Source organism: Pelophylax lessonae (genome assembly GCF_965119305.1).
Source record: "Pelophylax lessonae genome assembly, chromosome: 10".
Classification (NCBI taxonomy): domain Eukaryota; kingdom Metazoa; phylum Chordata; class Amphibia; order Anura; family Ranidae; genus Pelophylax; species Pelophylax lessonae.
Genome location: NC_138777.1, coordinates 162,860,176 through 162,877,187, shown reverse-complemented (window position 1 = coordinate 162,877,187; position 17,012 = coordinate 162,860,176). Strand labels below are relative to the sequence as shown.

General features: G+C 44.7%; 1 protein-coding gene across 1 annotated transcript in view; it reads left to right on the top strand.

Annotated features, from left to right (window-relative positions):
- The window catches only part of EFEMP2 (EGF containing fibulin extracellular matrix protein 2), a 129,701-nt gene that overhangs the window by 96,627 nt on the left and 16,062 nt on the right, over positions 1-17,012 (top strand). The window contains exons 9-10 of the mRNA XM_082270181.1: positions 1,905-2,031; positions 9,228-9,423. Of these exons, the coding sequence (XP_082126307.1) occupies positions 1,905-2,031; positions 9,228-9,423 (323 nt within the window). The remainder of the gene's footprint in view (positions 1-1,904; positions 2,032-9,227; positions 9,424-17,012) is intronic.

The window sequence follows — 17,012 nt, the reverse complement described above, 5'->3', positions numbered from 1 at the left end:
CCAGTACCACTATGCTCACAAGAGGATGGAAAGCATAATCAGACGCCACTGGGGGATTTTAATGCAAGATCCTAAATTGGCTCCTGTTTTACCCAAGTATCCCCGAGTCATCTACAGGAGGCCCAGAAATGTAAAAAACATCGTAGCCCCGAGCAGGTTTAACAAGCCCAAAACTTGCACACAGCCCTTTCTTACCTTCTGCAACGTAGTGGGCATGTACCAATGTAAAAAAAATCTTATGTAAGATGTGCCCCTTTGTTTCGCACAGACAGAAGTGGTTCCAGGGTCCATTAGGGAAAAAATACATCCACAAACATTTTTACAGTTGCTCCACTGAGTTTGTGGTGTATTGCCTGACGTGTCCCTATGGTCTCCTTTACGTGGGATGCACCATCCGCAAAGTGCGTGCCCGTTTTGGAGACCACAGGAGATTGATTGAAAAGGGGTCCGTGGAGCATAGTGTCCAGAGACATTTTCGTCTCCATCACAATCAGTCGACTGAGGGACTACGGGTTTGGGTCATTGAGATCACCCCCCCCCCCCCCCCTGTGATTCAGTGGCAGAGCGTTTCCAGACCCTCTGCCATAGGGAAACTTTCTGGATTTTTACCCTCAACTCCTTGGCCCCCGGGGGGTTGAATGAGGAGCTCAAAATCAATACCATTTTATAGTGAGCACCCAGATGTGATAATGTACCTTTGCTAATTTTGGTCATTTTATATTCTTTCTCTTTTACAACGAGTTCTGCTGATATTTGCCATTTTTGCCTTTTGTGTCCCTGCCAGCGGTTAATTGGTTAACCCCCATTGGGGCCGTTTGCCCTTATATGAATGTTTTACCAATATCTTTTAAAACCATTGTTCCAAGGTGTATTTTATAATTCATTCATTAATTCTATATAATTTTAATGTATTCAGGTTTTTATAAATAGAGTCCATATATTCATTTTATATATATATTTATATATATTTTCTATATGTGATATGTCCTCATTAGATAGGACAATACTACACCCACATTTGGGGTTTATAATTTAAAATGTATTTATAAATTTTATCTATTTATATATATATATATATATTTTTTAAAAGAAATAGATAGGAGGGCTTCTTTTTCTGTTAAAGCTCCACATCGAGTTAGTGACACTGCTTTTACATAGGGTCTTACAAATGTCACCTCGTGTTATGTCCCTCTAATAGTTTCTGCCCCTGTTGCTGCTGGGAGGTGTTCATCCCTCCCCTTTTTAAATAATTTTTTTTCATCCTGTTTCCATTTGTTGTCACCTGAGGTTCGTTTTACCATTAGCAGTGTAATTGTTCCCCATGATCATATAAACGTTCTATGGTGGAGGGGCGGGCCTGCCTGATGAAGGAGGAGGTCCTCCGAAACGACGTTGCGGCCCGCCCTCCACTCTTGGTTCAGTGTTTGTTACTGTCGGCTTCCGTGGAGGAACCGACAGTCTTGCCCTTTCACCTCCGGTTCCGGGTCACCACCTCCTTGCTGCATGGCGGATCTTGGCGAGGCTGCCCAGCTAAGGAGCCCACGCCATCTGCGGCATCACCCGGTATTGCCTGCATCCAGGACTGCCTTTACACCTACACAGGACCCGCCACACACGACCCAGATGTGGCTATCTTCTTTACTTCCATCTTCCATCGGATCCAATGTGGGGACTGTTAATCTACATTACACATGCTGTCCTATTGGAATACCTGTTTTTAACATGTAAGTTACTCATTAAAATTTACAGCTGTTCTATTACCTTTATGACTTGGCGCCCTTGTTCTTTTTCTTTGTAGCTTCCACTAGATGATGTCCCAGTTTTTGGTTGGAAAAAGTTCCCCAGCATGTGTAACCATGCTACAGCCATTTCAATAATGTTCCATCGTCTTTTTTTTTAACCAGATATCAACGAATGTGAGACCGGAGCCCATACTTGCACCGAACAACAGACCTGTGTCAACTTCCATGGGGGTTATCGTTGCGTAGAAAAGAATCTCTGCATAGAACCATATGTTCAAGTGTCTGACAAGTAAGTCTTTTGCGAAGAGTGTTCTTTTTCTTGCCAATTGCACACGTTGTTATAAAAACAGTATGTACATAGCTGAAAAAACCTACGATGCTAGAGGCTTATACTACTACAATCTTAAAAGTGAAATTCCCATTTTGCAAGGCTTTTTGCTTATTTTTTCTTTTTTTGTAGACCCTTCAAGGGTACTATCTGAAACCTTTTTAACAAGTAAAAGTTCTGCCTTTGACACAATCACAAGATCAGTGACAGCGTCATAATAATCATGGCTTATTGTTATCCCTGTAGGCATACAAGTTTCTCGCTAACGATGAAACACCCAATGCAGTAAATTTAAAGCGATGTTAAACCCAAAACCAAAAATGTAATATATTGCAGCTTACCAATCATTAGATTGGCTGCATTCGTTTTCTTTTTTAGGCATTTTTCCCTTTGTTTTTTTACCTGGTGATTTAGCCAGTAACACACCTCCTGTATTAGAAAGACACCACTCTGTATAAAGGAGCACAGGGGCACCTTTGAACAGCAGCACTGTCAGTCTGGGAGGAGGAGAGTGTTAGATGTACTAGTAACAAATTGAAGCCAAACTACAGCTAACACTTTATAATTTGTTACAGCAAACAGTTGTTTTTCCTTTTGGGATAAAGGTTTTATATAAATAAATAAAAGCTGATCATTGTAAGCAATTCTGTCAGCGTTAAATGGTTTGTCTCATCCCTTTAACTGCAAGAGAGATTGTTCTATTGAAAAACAACAGACCTACTGGCTGAATCACCAGATGAAAATAGAAGAAAGCCTAAAAAAAATGAAAATAATGCAGTGATCCCATCTAAGAATGGGTAAACGCAATATAATAAATGTTTTCTTTTGAGTTTAATACAGCTTTAAAATTAGTGATCGACCGATATCTGTTTTTCGTTGCCGATCGCATATCGATATCAGCCGATATTTTTGTACATATAAAATTTTGCAAAATAAGCACAAATTTCGACACAAATCTGCTACTGAACATGTTAATCTTTATTTATTAACATTTTTAAAATTAAGGGCTCATTCTTCACACCTTAACTGCATGAAAACTGATAGGAAAAATGCACTTGCAGGGACATCAGTTTTACATCATCTGATTGTGCATTAATGCATAATAAACTGCTGCAGTAGTGCACTTACTCACTGCAATAATTTTAAATCACTACTGCAGTGCAGTCAGTGCAAAAAACTGCTAGAAAAAAAAGCTAGGCAACAGGTAGACAGTGGATTGGACTGGAGTCAGTGGACTACCGCTGCAGTAGGGCACTCACTGCAACTACTGCAGTCATTGCAAAACAGTGTTGGTGGCTGGCTGGCACCCTGTTGTGGGTCGGTGGCTGACGCTGGCAGTGTGGGTGGCTGACTGGCACCCTGTTGTGGGTCGGTGGCTGATGCCTGGCAGTGTGGGTGGCTTGCTGGCACCCTGTTGTGGGTCGGTGGCTGACGCCTGGCAGTGTGAGTGGCTTGCTGGCACCCTGTTGTGGGGTGGCTGGCTGCTGTCACCCTGTTGTGGGTCGGTGGCTGACGCCTGGCAGTGTGGGTGTCTGGCTGGCCCCCTGTTGTGGGTGGCTAGCTTGCTGGAACACTGTGGTGGGTGGCTGGCTTGTTGTCACCCTGTTGTATGTGGCTGGCTGGCTGGCTTGCTAGAACACTGTGGTGGGTGGCTGGCTGGCTTGCTGGAACACTGTAGTGGGTGGTTGGCTTGGTGTCACCCTGTTGTGGGTGGCTGGCTTGCTGGAACACTGTGATGGGTGGCTGGCTTAGTGTCACCCTGTTTGGGTGGCTGGCTTGCTGGAACACTGTGGTGGGTGGCTGGCTTGGTGTCACCCTGTTGTGGGTGGCTTGCTTGCTGGAACACTGTGGTGGGTGGCTGGCTTGGTGTCACCCTGTTGTGGATGGCTGGCTTTCTGGAACACTGTGGTGGGTGGTTTGCTTGGTGTCACCCTGTTGTGGATGGATGGCTGGCTGGCTGGAACACTGTGGTGGGTGGCTGTCTGGCATGCTGGAATGCTGTAGTGGGTGGCTGGCTTGGTGTCACCCTGTTGTGAGTGGTTGGCTTGCTGGAACACTGTGGTGGGTGGGTGGCTGGCTGGCTTGGTGTCACCCTGTTGTGGGTGGCTGGCTTGCTGGAACACTGTGGTGGGTGGCTGGCTTGGTGTCACCCTGTTGTGGGTGACTTGCTTGCTGGAACACTGTGGTGGGTGGCTGGCTTGGTGTCACCCTGTTGTGGGTGGCTGGCTTGCTGGAACACTGTGGTGGGTGGCTGGCTGGCTGGCTTGCTGGAACACTGTGGTGGGTGGCTGGCTGGCTTGGTGTCACCCTGTTGTGGATGGCTGGCTTGGTGTCACTCACCCTGGCCTGTTGTGGGTGGCTGGCTTGCTGGAACACTGTGTGGTGGTGGGTGGCTGGCTTGGTGTCATCTGGGTGGCTGGTTTGCTGGAACCCTGTTGTGGGGTGGGTGGCTGCTGGCACTCTGTTGTGGGGTGGGTGGCTGGATGCTGGCCTGGCATCCTGTTCTGTTGTGGGTCGGATGACTAGCAGCTGGCACCCTGTGGTGGGTGGCTGAGGCCAGGGCCTGTGGGTGGCTGGCTGACACCGTGGGCACCGAGACCGGACTGCAGCTGGCTGCACTCAAGGCTGTCCGAGGCGGCCTTAGAAGGCAGATCGTGTGCAGCGCGCGGTGAAATTACGTCACGTATGCGCCGCGCAGGCGTGGGAGGTGGTCTTAGAAGGCAGAACGTGTGCAGCGCAACATATGCAATGACATCACAAAAACATCGGCAATATCAATAGCAATATTAAATACATAGCTGAGGGTACAAAATTCCTTGTAGCAGGCTGTCAGTAGATAAGACTCATTAGCTGGAAAGGAAGTGAGCCAACCACCTCACTCATGGGAGCAGAATTCTGTTCTATAGGTGCATCTCATAAAATTAGAATATTATCATAAAGTTAATATTTTTCAGTAATTCAATTAAAAAAGTGAAATTCATATTTTATGTAGATGCGTTAGACAGTGTTATAGAGTCAGGGCCGGCCTGTGGGGTGTGCATGCTGTGCGAGTGCACAGGGCGCCATGGGCAACAGGGGTGCCATGCGGCCATCACAGCTCGCAGTAAGTTACTCACAGGACGAGACTCATCCGACGAGTCGCAGCAGGCCCTGCCAGGGCAAGTCCCCCTGCCCTGGGGCTGGCTGAAGATCAATGCAGCATCGCGGCACAGGCACCTGAAAAAAAAAATGGCCGTGGCTGGCCCGACACGTACACTGCACATGCACCGCCGCTGCACGGGAAAGCCCATACACTTAAGCCCCGGAAGATTTGGCTGCTCAAAGACCAGGGCCTATTTTGCGATTCGGCACATCGTAACGGACAATTGCGCGGTTGTGCGACGCTGTAACCAAATGAAATTGACGTCCTTTTTTCCCCACAAACAGAGCTTTCTTTTGGTGGTATTTGATCACCTGTGAGATTTTTACTTTTTGCGCTATAAACAAAAAAAGAGCGACAATTTTGAAAAAATAACAATATTTTTCACATTTTTTTATATGAAATTCCCCCAAAAAAATGTAAAATTCTAAATTTTTTAATATCTTAGGCCAATTTGTTTTCCGCTACATATTTTTGGTGAAAAAAATTTCAATAAGCATATTTTGGGGTATTTCCTTTCAGATCTAAACCAGGGCATCACTGAGCCTCTAAACAGACTAAGGCGCAACCTGGCAGTGTCGGATGAACCGAACCATAATGTCCCAGAGGTGTTCTATTGGATTTAGGTCAGACGAGCGTGGGGGCCATTCAATGGTATCAATATCTTCATTCTCCAGAAACTGACTGCATACTCTCGCCATATAAGGCCAGGCATTGTCATGCACCATGAGGAACCCAGGACCCACTGCACCAGCGTAGGGTTTGACAATGCATTGAAAGGGGGCACGCTGGTCACTCTGCAGTGAAAGGGGGCACGTTGGTATCTCTGCATTGAAAGGGGGCACGCTGGTCTCTCTGCATTGAAAGGGGGCACGCTGGTCACTCTGCATTGAAAGGGGGCACGCTGGTCACTCTGCATTGAAAGGGGGCACGCTGGTCACTCTGCATTGAAAGGGGGCACGCTGGTCTCTCTGCATTGAAAGAGGGCAAGCTGGTCTCTCTGCATTGAAAGGGGGCACGCTGGTCACTCTGCATTGAAAGGGGGCACGCTGGTCACTCTGCATTGAAAGGGGGCACGCTGGTCTCTCTGCATTGAAAGGGGGCACGCTGGTCCCGTCTGAATAGTGTTGTCTCTGTCATAACGAGGTCTAGTGAAAGGGGCTTGTTGTGATTTGATACTTTGTGGGGGACCAGTGACATTACTACAGTAATCAGTGCTATACATATGCACTGTTACTGTAAAAATGACACTGGCAGGGAAGGGGTTAACTTTATTAGAGAGCAAGGGGTTAAGTGTGTCCCTAGGGGCGTGCTTCTAACTGTAAAGGGGCATGGCTTTTGATGTAACCACAGAGACATAGGATCCTACATAGGATCGTATGATCTCTGCTACAACAGGGAGAATGACAGACGGCTTTGTTTACATTAGCGGCCTGCCTTTCTCCCTCTCCAGCGGGAGATAGCGAGTGACCGGCGGACATCAGAGCCGCCGGTCACTCGCGCGGGGATGCCCGTGAACTAGCAGGGGCGGGAGCGCGCTTCTGGCGGCGCGCGCTCACCCCCTATTGGCTCGCGGGCGAGTGACGTACCCATACGTCACTTTGCCTACACGGGGCTGACCGCCGCAGTATATGTACTTGCAGCAGTCGGCAAGTGGTTAATCAAGAGTAAAATGACCAGCAAAAGTAACTTCCACTGTGAAAAATCATTAAACCATAATAAACAAGTGAAAAATAGTCCGTTTCCACTGTGTGTCACTCCAATGGGTGAAAAATAATATATATAATATAAAAACAGTTCTCATCCACTAGTGCAGTATTCACAGATCATTAAAGAATAGTGAGAATAGGATGACCAGATGAAATCCCGTTGTGTGCTGATTAAAGAGACACCAGAGAGATCCACCACCTCCGTGCTGCATGCCCCTCAGCCCAGCAACTCACCCCAGCTATTTGCCTTCCATTCTCATGGAAAAGGCCATCTGCACATACAGTAGATATCCCACTGTGGCAATCAGGACAAGGGTAACACCGACACTCCTTTGATTAGACAATTCTCTCTTGCTCATATTTGAAAGAGAACAAAAAGGGCCCCACTAGTGTAATAACGTTTTTACCCTTTATTAAAATCAATTATCCTCTAATATTGCATGTACAGTTAACATATCTTGTAAAGCACATAGTATCATATATAAGGGGATTGGGGTGCTCATGTGGGCTCTGGTGTTGTCCGCGATGATATCCTGGACAGCCCGAGAGACACCGCTGTTCACCACCGTTCACCCGATCAATCCACTGGTACGTTGTGTGGCCACGCCCCTAACGTTTCGTCACTTCCTGACTTTATCAAAGTCAGTGGAAAGCCACAGTGGAAATCAGAGCTGGATTTAAACCCGAACGCAAGATTACATCAACTCAGGTGAGTTTATACCCTAAGAGGGAGCCACAAGAGGAATACCACGTTTAATCCATTCATAGTATTGCAACAATGGAACATTTTATCGGGTGTTGGCAGAATGCCTGGGATTGGAATTTATCTGACAGTGGGGTCTTGGATGCACGCATGAGACACTGTCACTTATTGTCACAGCCTTGTCACATTGTTACTCGTGATTGTTCACAGTTTTTGGAACGCCGCAGTCGCTGTTATGTAGTCTTTATTTTTAACCAGTTAATTTTATTATACATGGTTTTTGATCAACAAGACACAATTGTATGGATATCTTTGCACGCTGTGTGCACTCTCAAACAGTTTAATGCGTCACATTGCTTTTATTATACCTCAGATCATATCTGATTAGAGCACTTTTATTTATGGTTATCCACACAGTGAGGGTACTTGTTCATTCTATATATATATATATATATATATATATATGTATATATATATATATATATATATATATATATATATATATATATATATTTCTTTGCATACATTTATTTATTGATTTCAGCACTCAGTTATATTTATCCATATTTGAATGCGCAGCACTTTTTAAATAGATTTAGTATTTCAGCACTTACCTGAAGGGAAGTGATCACTGCGAGCTGCTTCACCTGATAGCTCTTCACATAGTAGCTCACGGGATCACACATTATATTATTCTATAATAAGGCTTACCTGTAGGTAAAATGAATATCTCCTAAACGTGCACCTTATAGGAGATTTTCACCCTGCATGCGGCCGCTGACGTCAATGGCAAATGCGCTCTGAAGGTCCGGCATATCATGCTGGAACTTCAGAGCTTCTTTCCGGAACCGAGGGCTCCCACACACATGTGCAGGAGTGACGTCATTGTGGCTCCGGCCACTCGCAGCGCCGGAGCCAGCAAACCCGGAAGTAACACCAGGGGGAACATGTCACCCCCCACAGTGGTAACCGGGCACTGCTGCGGGGGCTTTAAGCTAAGGTAAGTATTTCATAATTTGCTAGTATGCGATGCACACTAACACATTATGCCATTCTCTTGCAGGTTTTTGTTATTTCAGGGTATTCAACCGCTTTAGGTCAGAGCTCATAATCTGTTAGAGGACAGAAGTATCAAATCTATTGGTTTAATGTGGCAGCCAGATAATTAGCATTTTTATAAGAAATTGCCAAGGGCAGCCTACATATTAGCATCATAACAGGTTTAAAGTAGCTGTGCCATACAGGTATAAAATTTGTGTACTAATTTAGTGTAGATATGTTATTGTACTCCATTGTCCCACTCTGCATTGTAAGAAGGCCAAGCAGAAAAACAAAAAGAGTATACAGACAGAGCTTTCTTCTTCAACACCATATACTGGCCTCTTTGTCACTCACCTGTTTTTCATAGACACATAGACACCTAGATGTAAACTGTAAACCCTGAAACCTTTGTTCCTTTGTGCTCTTGTAACTTGGTATATTCAACTGCCGACCTATCAGGAAAGATCCCAGTGATTAGCAGGTGTGGAAAATATGTGGTAGTAAACCCTGGAAACCGCTTAATGGGGTAAGCCATCGCTTTATATATTTCTACTTTGTGTTGCAGCCGATGTATGTGCCCAAGCAGTAACCCTGTGTGCCGTGATGAACCTGGTTCCGTGGTATATAGGTACATGAGCATCACTTCAGACCGCAGTGTGCCCTCAGATATATTCCAGATCCAAGCCACCAGTGTCTACCCTCGGGCTTACAACACCTTCCAGATACGATCAGGAAATGAGCAGGGAGATTTCTACATCAGGGTAAGTGACGTGACAAAATTGCTTTTCTGTATGAGATTTTAAAGATTGTCAACCATACATGAGCATTAGGAATTTGAACTATGTTTTCTAGGTTACTTTTCTCTTTAACCACTTCTGGACCGGAAGGGTTTGCCCCCTAATGGCCAGGCCATTTTTTGCGATTCGGCAATGCGTTACTTTAACAGACAATTGCGCAGTCGTGCGACGCTATACCTAAATAAAGTTGATGTCCTTTTTTCCCACAAATAGAGCTTTCTTTTGTTGGTATTTGATCACCTGTGCAATTTTTTTATTTATTTATTTTTTTTGTTTGCGCTATAAACAAAAAAAGAGCGACAATTCTGCAATATATCATTCCCCCCCCCAAAAAAAATGTAAAAATCAAATTTATTTAACATTTTAGGCCAATTTGTTTTCTGCTTAATATTTTTTGTAAAAAAAAAAAATTGCAATAAGCATATTTTGATTGGTTTGCGCAAAAGTTATCATGTCTACTAACTACGTGAAAAATTTATGTAATTTTTATTGTGTTTTTCTTTTTTTTTTTTTTTACTCGTAATGGAGGCGATCTGAGATTTTGTGCGGGACTGCGACATTGCGGCGGACAGATCGGACCCCTAACTGACCTTTTTGACACTTTTCGGGGGACCAGTGACATTACTACAGTAATCAGTGCTAAAGATAAGCACTGTTACTGTACTAATGACACTAGCAGGAAAGGGGTTAACACTGTGGATGATCAAGTGGTTAAATGTGAGCCTAGGGGAGTGATTCTAACTGTATGGGGGCGGGGCTTGTGAAATGATCACAGAGACCTGTGAAGAGACCTACATAGAAGGAATACTGGCACTCTGTGATCATTCCAGAGAGAACAGTCAGCTGTGTTTACAACAGCTGACCATTCTTCTCTCTCAGAAGGGAGCGATCACTGGTGTCAGGCGGCAATCGGAGCCGCCCTCCCCGTGCATCAGAGTCCCCCCTAATGAGTGGGGGCAGGAGCGACGTAGACCTACATTGGTTCGCACAGGGGTGGCCGCCCGCCGCAGTAAAACAGCGGCGGGCGGTCCGGAAGTAGTTAAATAAATAATTTAATAGCTTCCTTTAACCCCCCTGGCGGTAATCCCGAGCGTGACTCTGGGTGGATTTTTTAGGTTAGGATCGGTATCCCCGAGTCACGCTCGGGGTGAATGTGCAGAGAGCGCAGCGGTGTCTCTTACCTTCTCCTGGCGATCCAGCGATGATCTCTCATTGCTGTGACCGCCAGCCGAGAGTCCCGCCGCTTGTCTGTCGGTCTGATGACTTCCTAGTTCCGTTCCCTGCAGCAGCAATGCTGCATGGGAGCGGAACTAGGGAGGGAAATTCAAAAAACGTTGCACAAAACACAAACACATAACACATTTTATATTATATATATATATATATATATATATATATGTATATATGTGTTACAAACCTCCGGACACAAAAGGGTTAAAACCGTTTAGGAGATCTTCCCCTTCCAGAGCTACAGGCACAGCTACTTGCAGGACACCAAACTCCCAAACTGGAAACCAAGGAATGATGCAAACAGTGTAGCTGGAACCTTATGAATGCTGCATACAGCTGAATAGGAAAAACCATATGAAGGGTTTGCACTCCTAGCATTCAAACTGGAACAGCATACAATAAATCCCCCCAATAACGAGACAAAGCTCCGAGTTGAGGGTAAAACAGGAACAATTGGAAGAACACAGCACACTTTTATACAGAATTTGGAACATCCTTCCCCCAACAACCGCTTTCCCATTGGTCAATTGCACAGTACCTGCAGTTCCCCATAAGGTCCTCTCCGGCCATGCAAATGAGGGCCTCTCCAGCCATGCAAATGAGGGCTTGAAAATGAGTCAGCAGTGATTGGTCAGATAGCTTGACCAGAAGGACTGTCATGTGCAAGGAGACAGAAGCCCCCAGGGGGTAATCAATGTACACAATGCCAGACACCGAACAATGGTTCCCTAACGAGCCCTCAATACACATTACTCTGAGTGTCAATACATCCCTTAGCAGACAACAGGTGAGGTCATTAGCACACCTGACAACAGGTGAATGGAAAGCCACCTCAGACCAAAAGCAACATTGTTTAGACAGCCCGTCTCCACATTGAACTTCCTGGAATGACCATATTAGGAGTGCACTTCCTGTGCCTTACAGTTTACAGAAATAAGGATAAGCTTCCAGGATAGAGGCAAGACTCCATTAGCCACATGGTTAACGAAACACAAAAGGACACAAAAATGCATAACTCCCAGTCTAATGAACAGAACCCCCACATTCAACCCATCCCTAGATAGCCTGGATCTGAGCGCTCAACATATCCAAACAGCGCTCAGATGCCACACACACAGTAAAATCGCCATGGGGTTTACGTTTAGCATGGGCTGATGAGAGGGTCCATAGTCACATTGCAGGAGGCGAGCAACCAGGCTTCTCCGAAGCCCAGTGGCAAGATTGGTCTCGTCACATTTCTCCCCTTTTCCAAACAGACTAACAGGGTATCTGACCTTCTGCCGGTCAGTGCCCTTGTTAGTCCAGCAGCCCACCCACAAAACAGAAACAGCAGTACCGCCCACCCAAAATAACTGGTTACTACACCTGGGTAGAAGAGAAATTTGTCCATGTCCAGGTGCCTCACCTTGGCTGTGTGGGGGACTGGTAGACTGCCTTGGTGGGTTGCTGAGTGGGCAGAGACCAGCGGTACTCTGCCCTGGTGCCAGCGCTACTACAGAAGTAGCCTGGTTGGAGACGGGTTGTTGGAGGGGGAGACCGACTGTCTCCCCTTTAGATACACCACCATGCTGCTGTGGGGGAAGACCGACTGTCTTCCCTTTGGCTAAACAGCCCTGTTGCTGGGGGTCAGGACCGACTGTCCCTACCCCCTGTGCTGTGAGTGCAGAGACCACGGTCCCATCTGCACTGTTGGGGGGCTTACTGTCTCCCCCTGGTAGGTTAAGCTGCTGCTGTGGGATGGAGACTGGGCTCCCAATTCCCAAAAGCTCAATCTGCCATTGGGGGACAGGACCAACTGTGTCTGCCCCCTGTAACTCAATCTGCCACTGAGGGATGGAGACTGCGCTCCCAATTCCCTGGATATCACTCTGCCAATGGGGAGAGGGGGTAACAAGCTCCTCTCCCAAATATACTTCCAGCCCCTGGGGAGGGAGATCGACTGTCTCTGCTCCCAATACAGTGTCCTGTTGCTGGGGAAAGGAGACTGGGCTCTCTGTTCCCTGCAGGACACTCTGCTGCTGTGGGATGGAGACTGAGCTCCCAATTCCCAACAAATCAATCTGCTGCTGGGCGACAGGACTGACTGTCTCTGCCTCCTGTAACTCAGCCTGCCGCTGGAGAATGGAGACTGGTCTCCCAATTCCCAATAAATCAGGCTGCCACTGGGGAATAGAGACTGGGTTCTCCTCTTCCCTTAACTGTACCTGCCGCTGGAGTTCCTCCCAACGTGCTAGCTGGCCCTCTCTCTCTGCCCTGTCTAGCAGAGTCCCGAACACTAAGTTCTTCACGAACCGCTTGGATCTCTCCAGTGGATTGGGTCCGAAGAAGTTCAGCCGTAACCACACCATACGGTCATATTCTCTCAGAGAGTATATGTACTCCACTGCTGGTTCCATCCTGTTGCTTTAATGGTCGCTGTACTGAGACATGCGTTGCCCCCAACTTGTAAATCCACGGAATGGTGCCTCCTGTAGCTGTTCTTCTGGCTGTGAGAACGATCCCACCACTGCCACCAATTGTTACGAACCTCCGGACACAAAAGGGTAAAAACCGTTTAGGAGATCTTCCCCTTCCAGAGCTACAGGCACAGCTACTTGCAGGACACCCAACTCCCGAACTGGAAACCAAGGAATGATGCAAACAGTGTAGCTGGAACCTTATGAATGCTGCATACAGCTGAATAGGAAAAACCATATGAAGGGTTTGCACTCCTAGCAGTCAAACTGGAACAGCATACAATAAACCCCCCCAATAACGAGACAAAGCTCAGAGTTGAGGGTAAAACAGGAACAACATTTATTGGAAGAATACAGCACACTTTTATACAGAATTTGGAACATCCTTCCCCCAACAACCGCTTTCCCATTGGTCAATTGCACAGTACCTGCAGTTCCCCATAAGGTCCTCTCCAGCCATGCAAATGAGGGCCTCTCCAGCCATGCAAATGAGGGCTTGAAAATGAGTCAGCAGTGATTGGTCAGATAGCTTGACCAGAAGGACTGTCATGTGCAAGGAGACAGAAGCCCCCAGGGGGTAATCAATGTACACAATGCCAGACACCGAACAATGGTTCCCTAACGAGCCCTTAATACACATTACTCTGAGTGTCAATACATCCCTTAGCAGACAACAGGTGAGGTCATTAGCACACCTGACAACAGGTGAATGGAAAGCCACCTCAGACCAAAAGCAACATTGTTTAGACAGCCCGTCTCCACATTGAACTTCCTGGAATGACCATATTAGGAGTGCACTTCCTGTGCCTTACAGTTTACAGGAATAAGGTTTAGCTTCCAGGATAGAGGCAAGACTCCATTAGCCACATGGTTAACGAAACACAAAAAGACACAAAAATGCATAACTCCCAGTCTACTGAACAGAACCCCCACATTCAACCCATCCCCAGATAGCCTGGATCTGAGCGCTCAACATATCCAAACAGCGCTCAGATGCCACACACACAGTAAAATCGCCATGGGGTTTAAGTTTAGCATGGGCTGATGAGAGGGTCCATAGTCACATTGCAGGAGGCGAGCAACCGGGCTTCTCCGATGCCCAGTGGCGAGATTGGTCTCGTCACAATATGTATATATATATATAAATTATATTATTGATTCGATTATAATTATATATTTTATATATATATATATATATATATGTGTGTGTGTGTGTATATATATATATATATATATATATATATATATATATATATATATATATATACACACACACACACACACACACACACACACACACACATATATATATATAATATATAAAGCATGAATTATAATCTAATCAATAATATAATTTTATTATATATATTTTTCATATTATATAATAAAATTATATTATTGATTCGATTATAATTCATGCGTTTGTGTTTCAAATTTATCACATCTGGGATGTCTACTAGACTCTTGTTTTGGTCAGGTTTAAGTCAGTAATTACTAAGAATTGTAGGCCTATAATACATAACGCCAAATTTCCATGAAAAGAATTGTACCACTTTTGGTATATAATTCCTGACATAATCATACCGCCAGGGAGGTTAAAGTGGTTGTAAACCTCAGATATGAAATAGGAGCAAAGCGTATACTTCTATAGTGTGTACTTGTCTCAATCCAGAGACTAAGCACATCTGTCTGCTGCTTTATTCCTCTGCTATCAGCATGAATCACTTCTGACAATTTTTACTCAAACAAAGAGAAAAATGGTGACAGGGTAGGGGACTTCAGTAGTTTGAAAGCCTCAGACCTGTTCCTGGGAGCTGTGTGAAGGGGTGTGTCCCTTTCCTCCAATCAGCTCTCAGAGCTCACCTCAATGAGCTCTGCAGAGTTTAACTCCAGCTCCCCGCTCCACCTGCTTTTCTGAATTCTCAGACAAGCCTATAAATTTAGCACATAGAATGGCTGTAGAGAAGGGAAGACTGCAAATCGATAAATACAATTTATGTAGGAGGAATTGTTTAGTCTCTGTTTATCACCTGAGGATAGTCCCTTCAATGGGTATATGTAAGGGTTTACAACCACTTTAATTACAAAGAGTGATCTCACTAATTTAAAGGTTTGAAATTTTATCTGGAGGTGCCTGCATTGTGGTGAAACAGACATACTTTTATCACGCCTTTTATCAGATTATATACGATAATCTGATCATTAGTACACAGCTTTCAAGAGCCAGTCACAACAGTTCATTCCATATTATCTGACTTGACAAGCACATTTTTCTCGTACGATACCAGATTGTACGATTTTCATTTAACCACTTCCGGACGGCCCACAGCGGTAGGGTGGCCTGACTGCGCAAAATCACGTATAGGTACGTAATTTTGTGCAGGGGTGAAGTGCCGCTCCCACTGTGATCAAACACAGCGGAAGCCAATCAGTGGGTCCGGCAGCCGCGATAGCCGCCGGCCACCCGCGATCCTGCAGGGGAATGACAGAACGGCTGTCTGCCTAGGTAAAAACACAGAGGCAGGGAAAAATCTTGTGCTTCAGCTAAGCTGAAACACATATCTCTCTTTTCCTCCAGAACATCCATCCCCCACACAGTTAGAAAGCATTCCTTAGGAGCACACTTAACCTCTTGATCACCCCTACTGTTAACCCCTTCCCTGCCAGTGTCATTTATACAGTAACAGTGCATTTTTTTTTTTAGCACTGATCACTGTATTTGTGTCACTGGTCCCCAAAAGTGTCAGATTTGTCCGCCAAAATGTCACAGTCCCGCAAAAATTCGCTGATCGCTAACATTACTAGTAAAAATAATAAAAAAAAGTCCATAAATCTATCCCATAGTTTGTAGACGCTATAACTTTTGCGCAAACCAATCAAAATACACTTATTAGGATTTTTTTACAAAAAATATGTAGCAAAATACATATTTGCTTAAATTTATGAAAACATTTGATTTTTAAAAAAAAATTTATTGGGAATGTTTTATAGCAGAAAGTAGAAAATATTGTTTTTTGTTTTTTTCAAAATTGTTGGTCTTTTTTTGTTTATAGCGCAAAAAATAAAAACCGCAGATGTGATCAAATACCACCAAAAGAAAGCTATATTTGTGGGAAAAAAAGGACATCAATTTTATTTGGGTACAGTGTCCCATGACTGCGCAATTGTCAGTGAAATTAACGCAGTGCTGTATCTCAAAAAATCGCCTGGTCATAAAGGGTAAACCCCTCTGAAGTGAAGTAAATATTCAGTACAGTCTTCATCTGAAAATACAATACAATACATGACACTTCTGAATTTTTATTTTGCTGTACGAGAACTTTAGTAACCTCTTAATTTTCTATATGGAGACTAGCATGCTAGAAAAAAAAAAAGGACGGTCATTCAATAATCTCATCGTGTGTACAAGGCATTAGGGTAAAAAAAAGGACAAAGGTCCATCAAATACTACCAAAAGAAAGCTCTATTTGTGAAGAAAAAAAATACTTACATTTTTTTGGGTACAACTTCGGACGACAATTGTCAGTTAAAGCAACGCAGTGCTGTATAGCAAAAAATGGCCTGATCTTTCAGGGGGTAAAACGCTCCAGAGCTGAAGTGGTTAATCAGTTCAGTTGCCGTTCAAAAGAAAATACAAATACATTGCAACACATTACATCACTTTCAAATTCTTATACTGTCGTATGAGAATTTTCATCACTTTAGTAAACTTTTCATTTTCTATATGAGACTAGCATGCAACAAAAAAAATAATTTGTCCTATAATCTCATCGTGTGTACCAGGCATTTCAGTACAAACATTTTCTCTATTGTCAATTGAGGGAGACAGCTTGATGATAATTAAACAACCTAAGGATGTTTAACCAC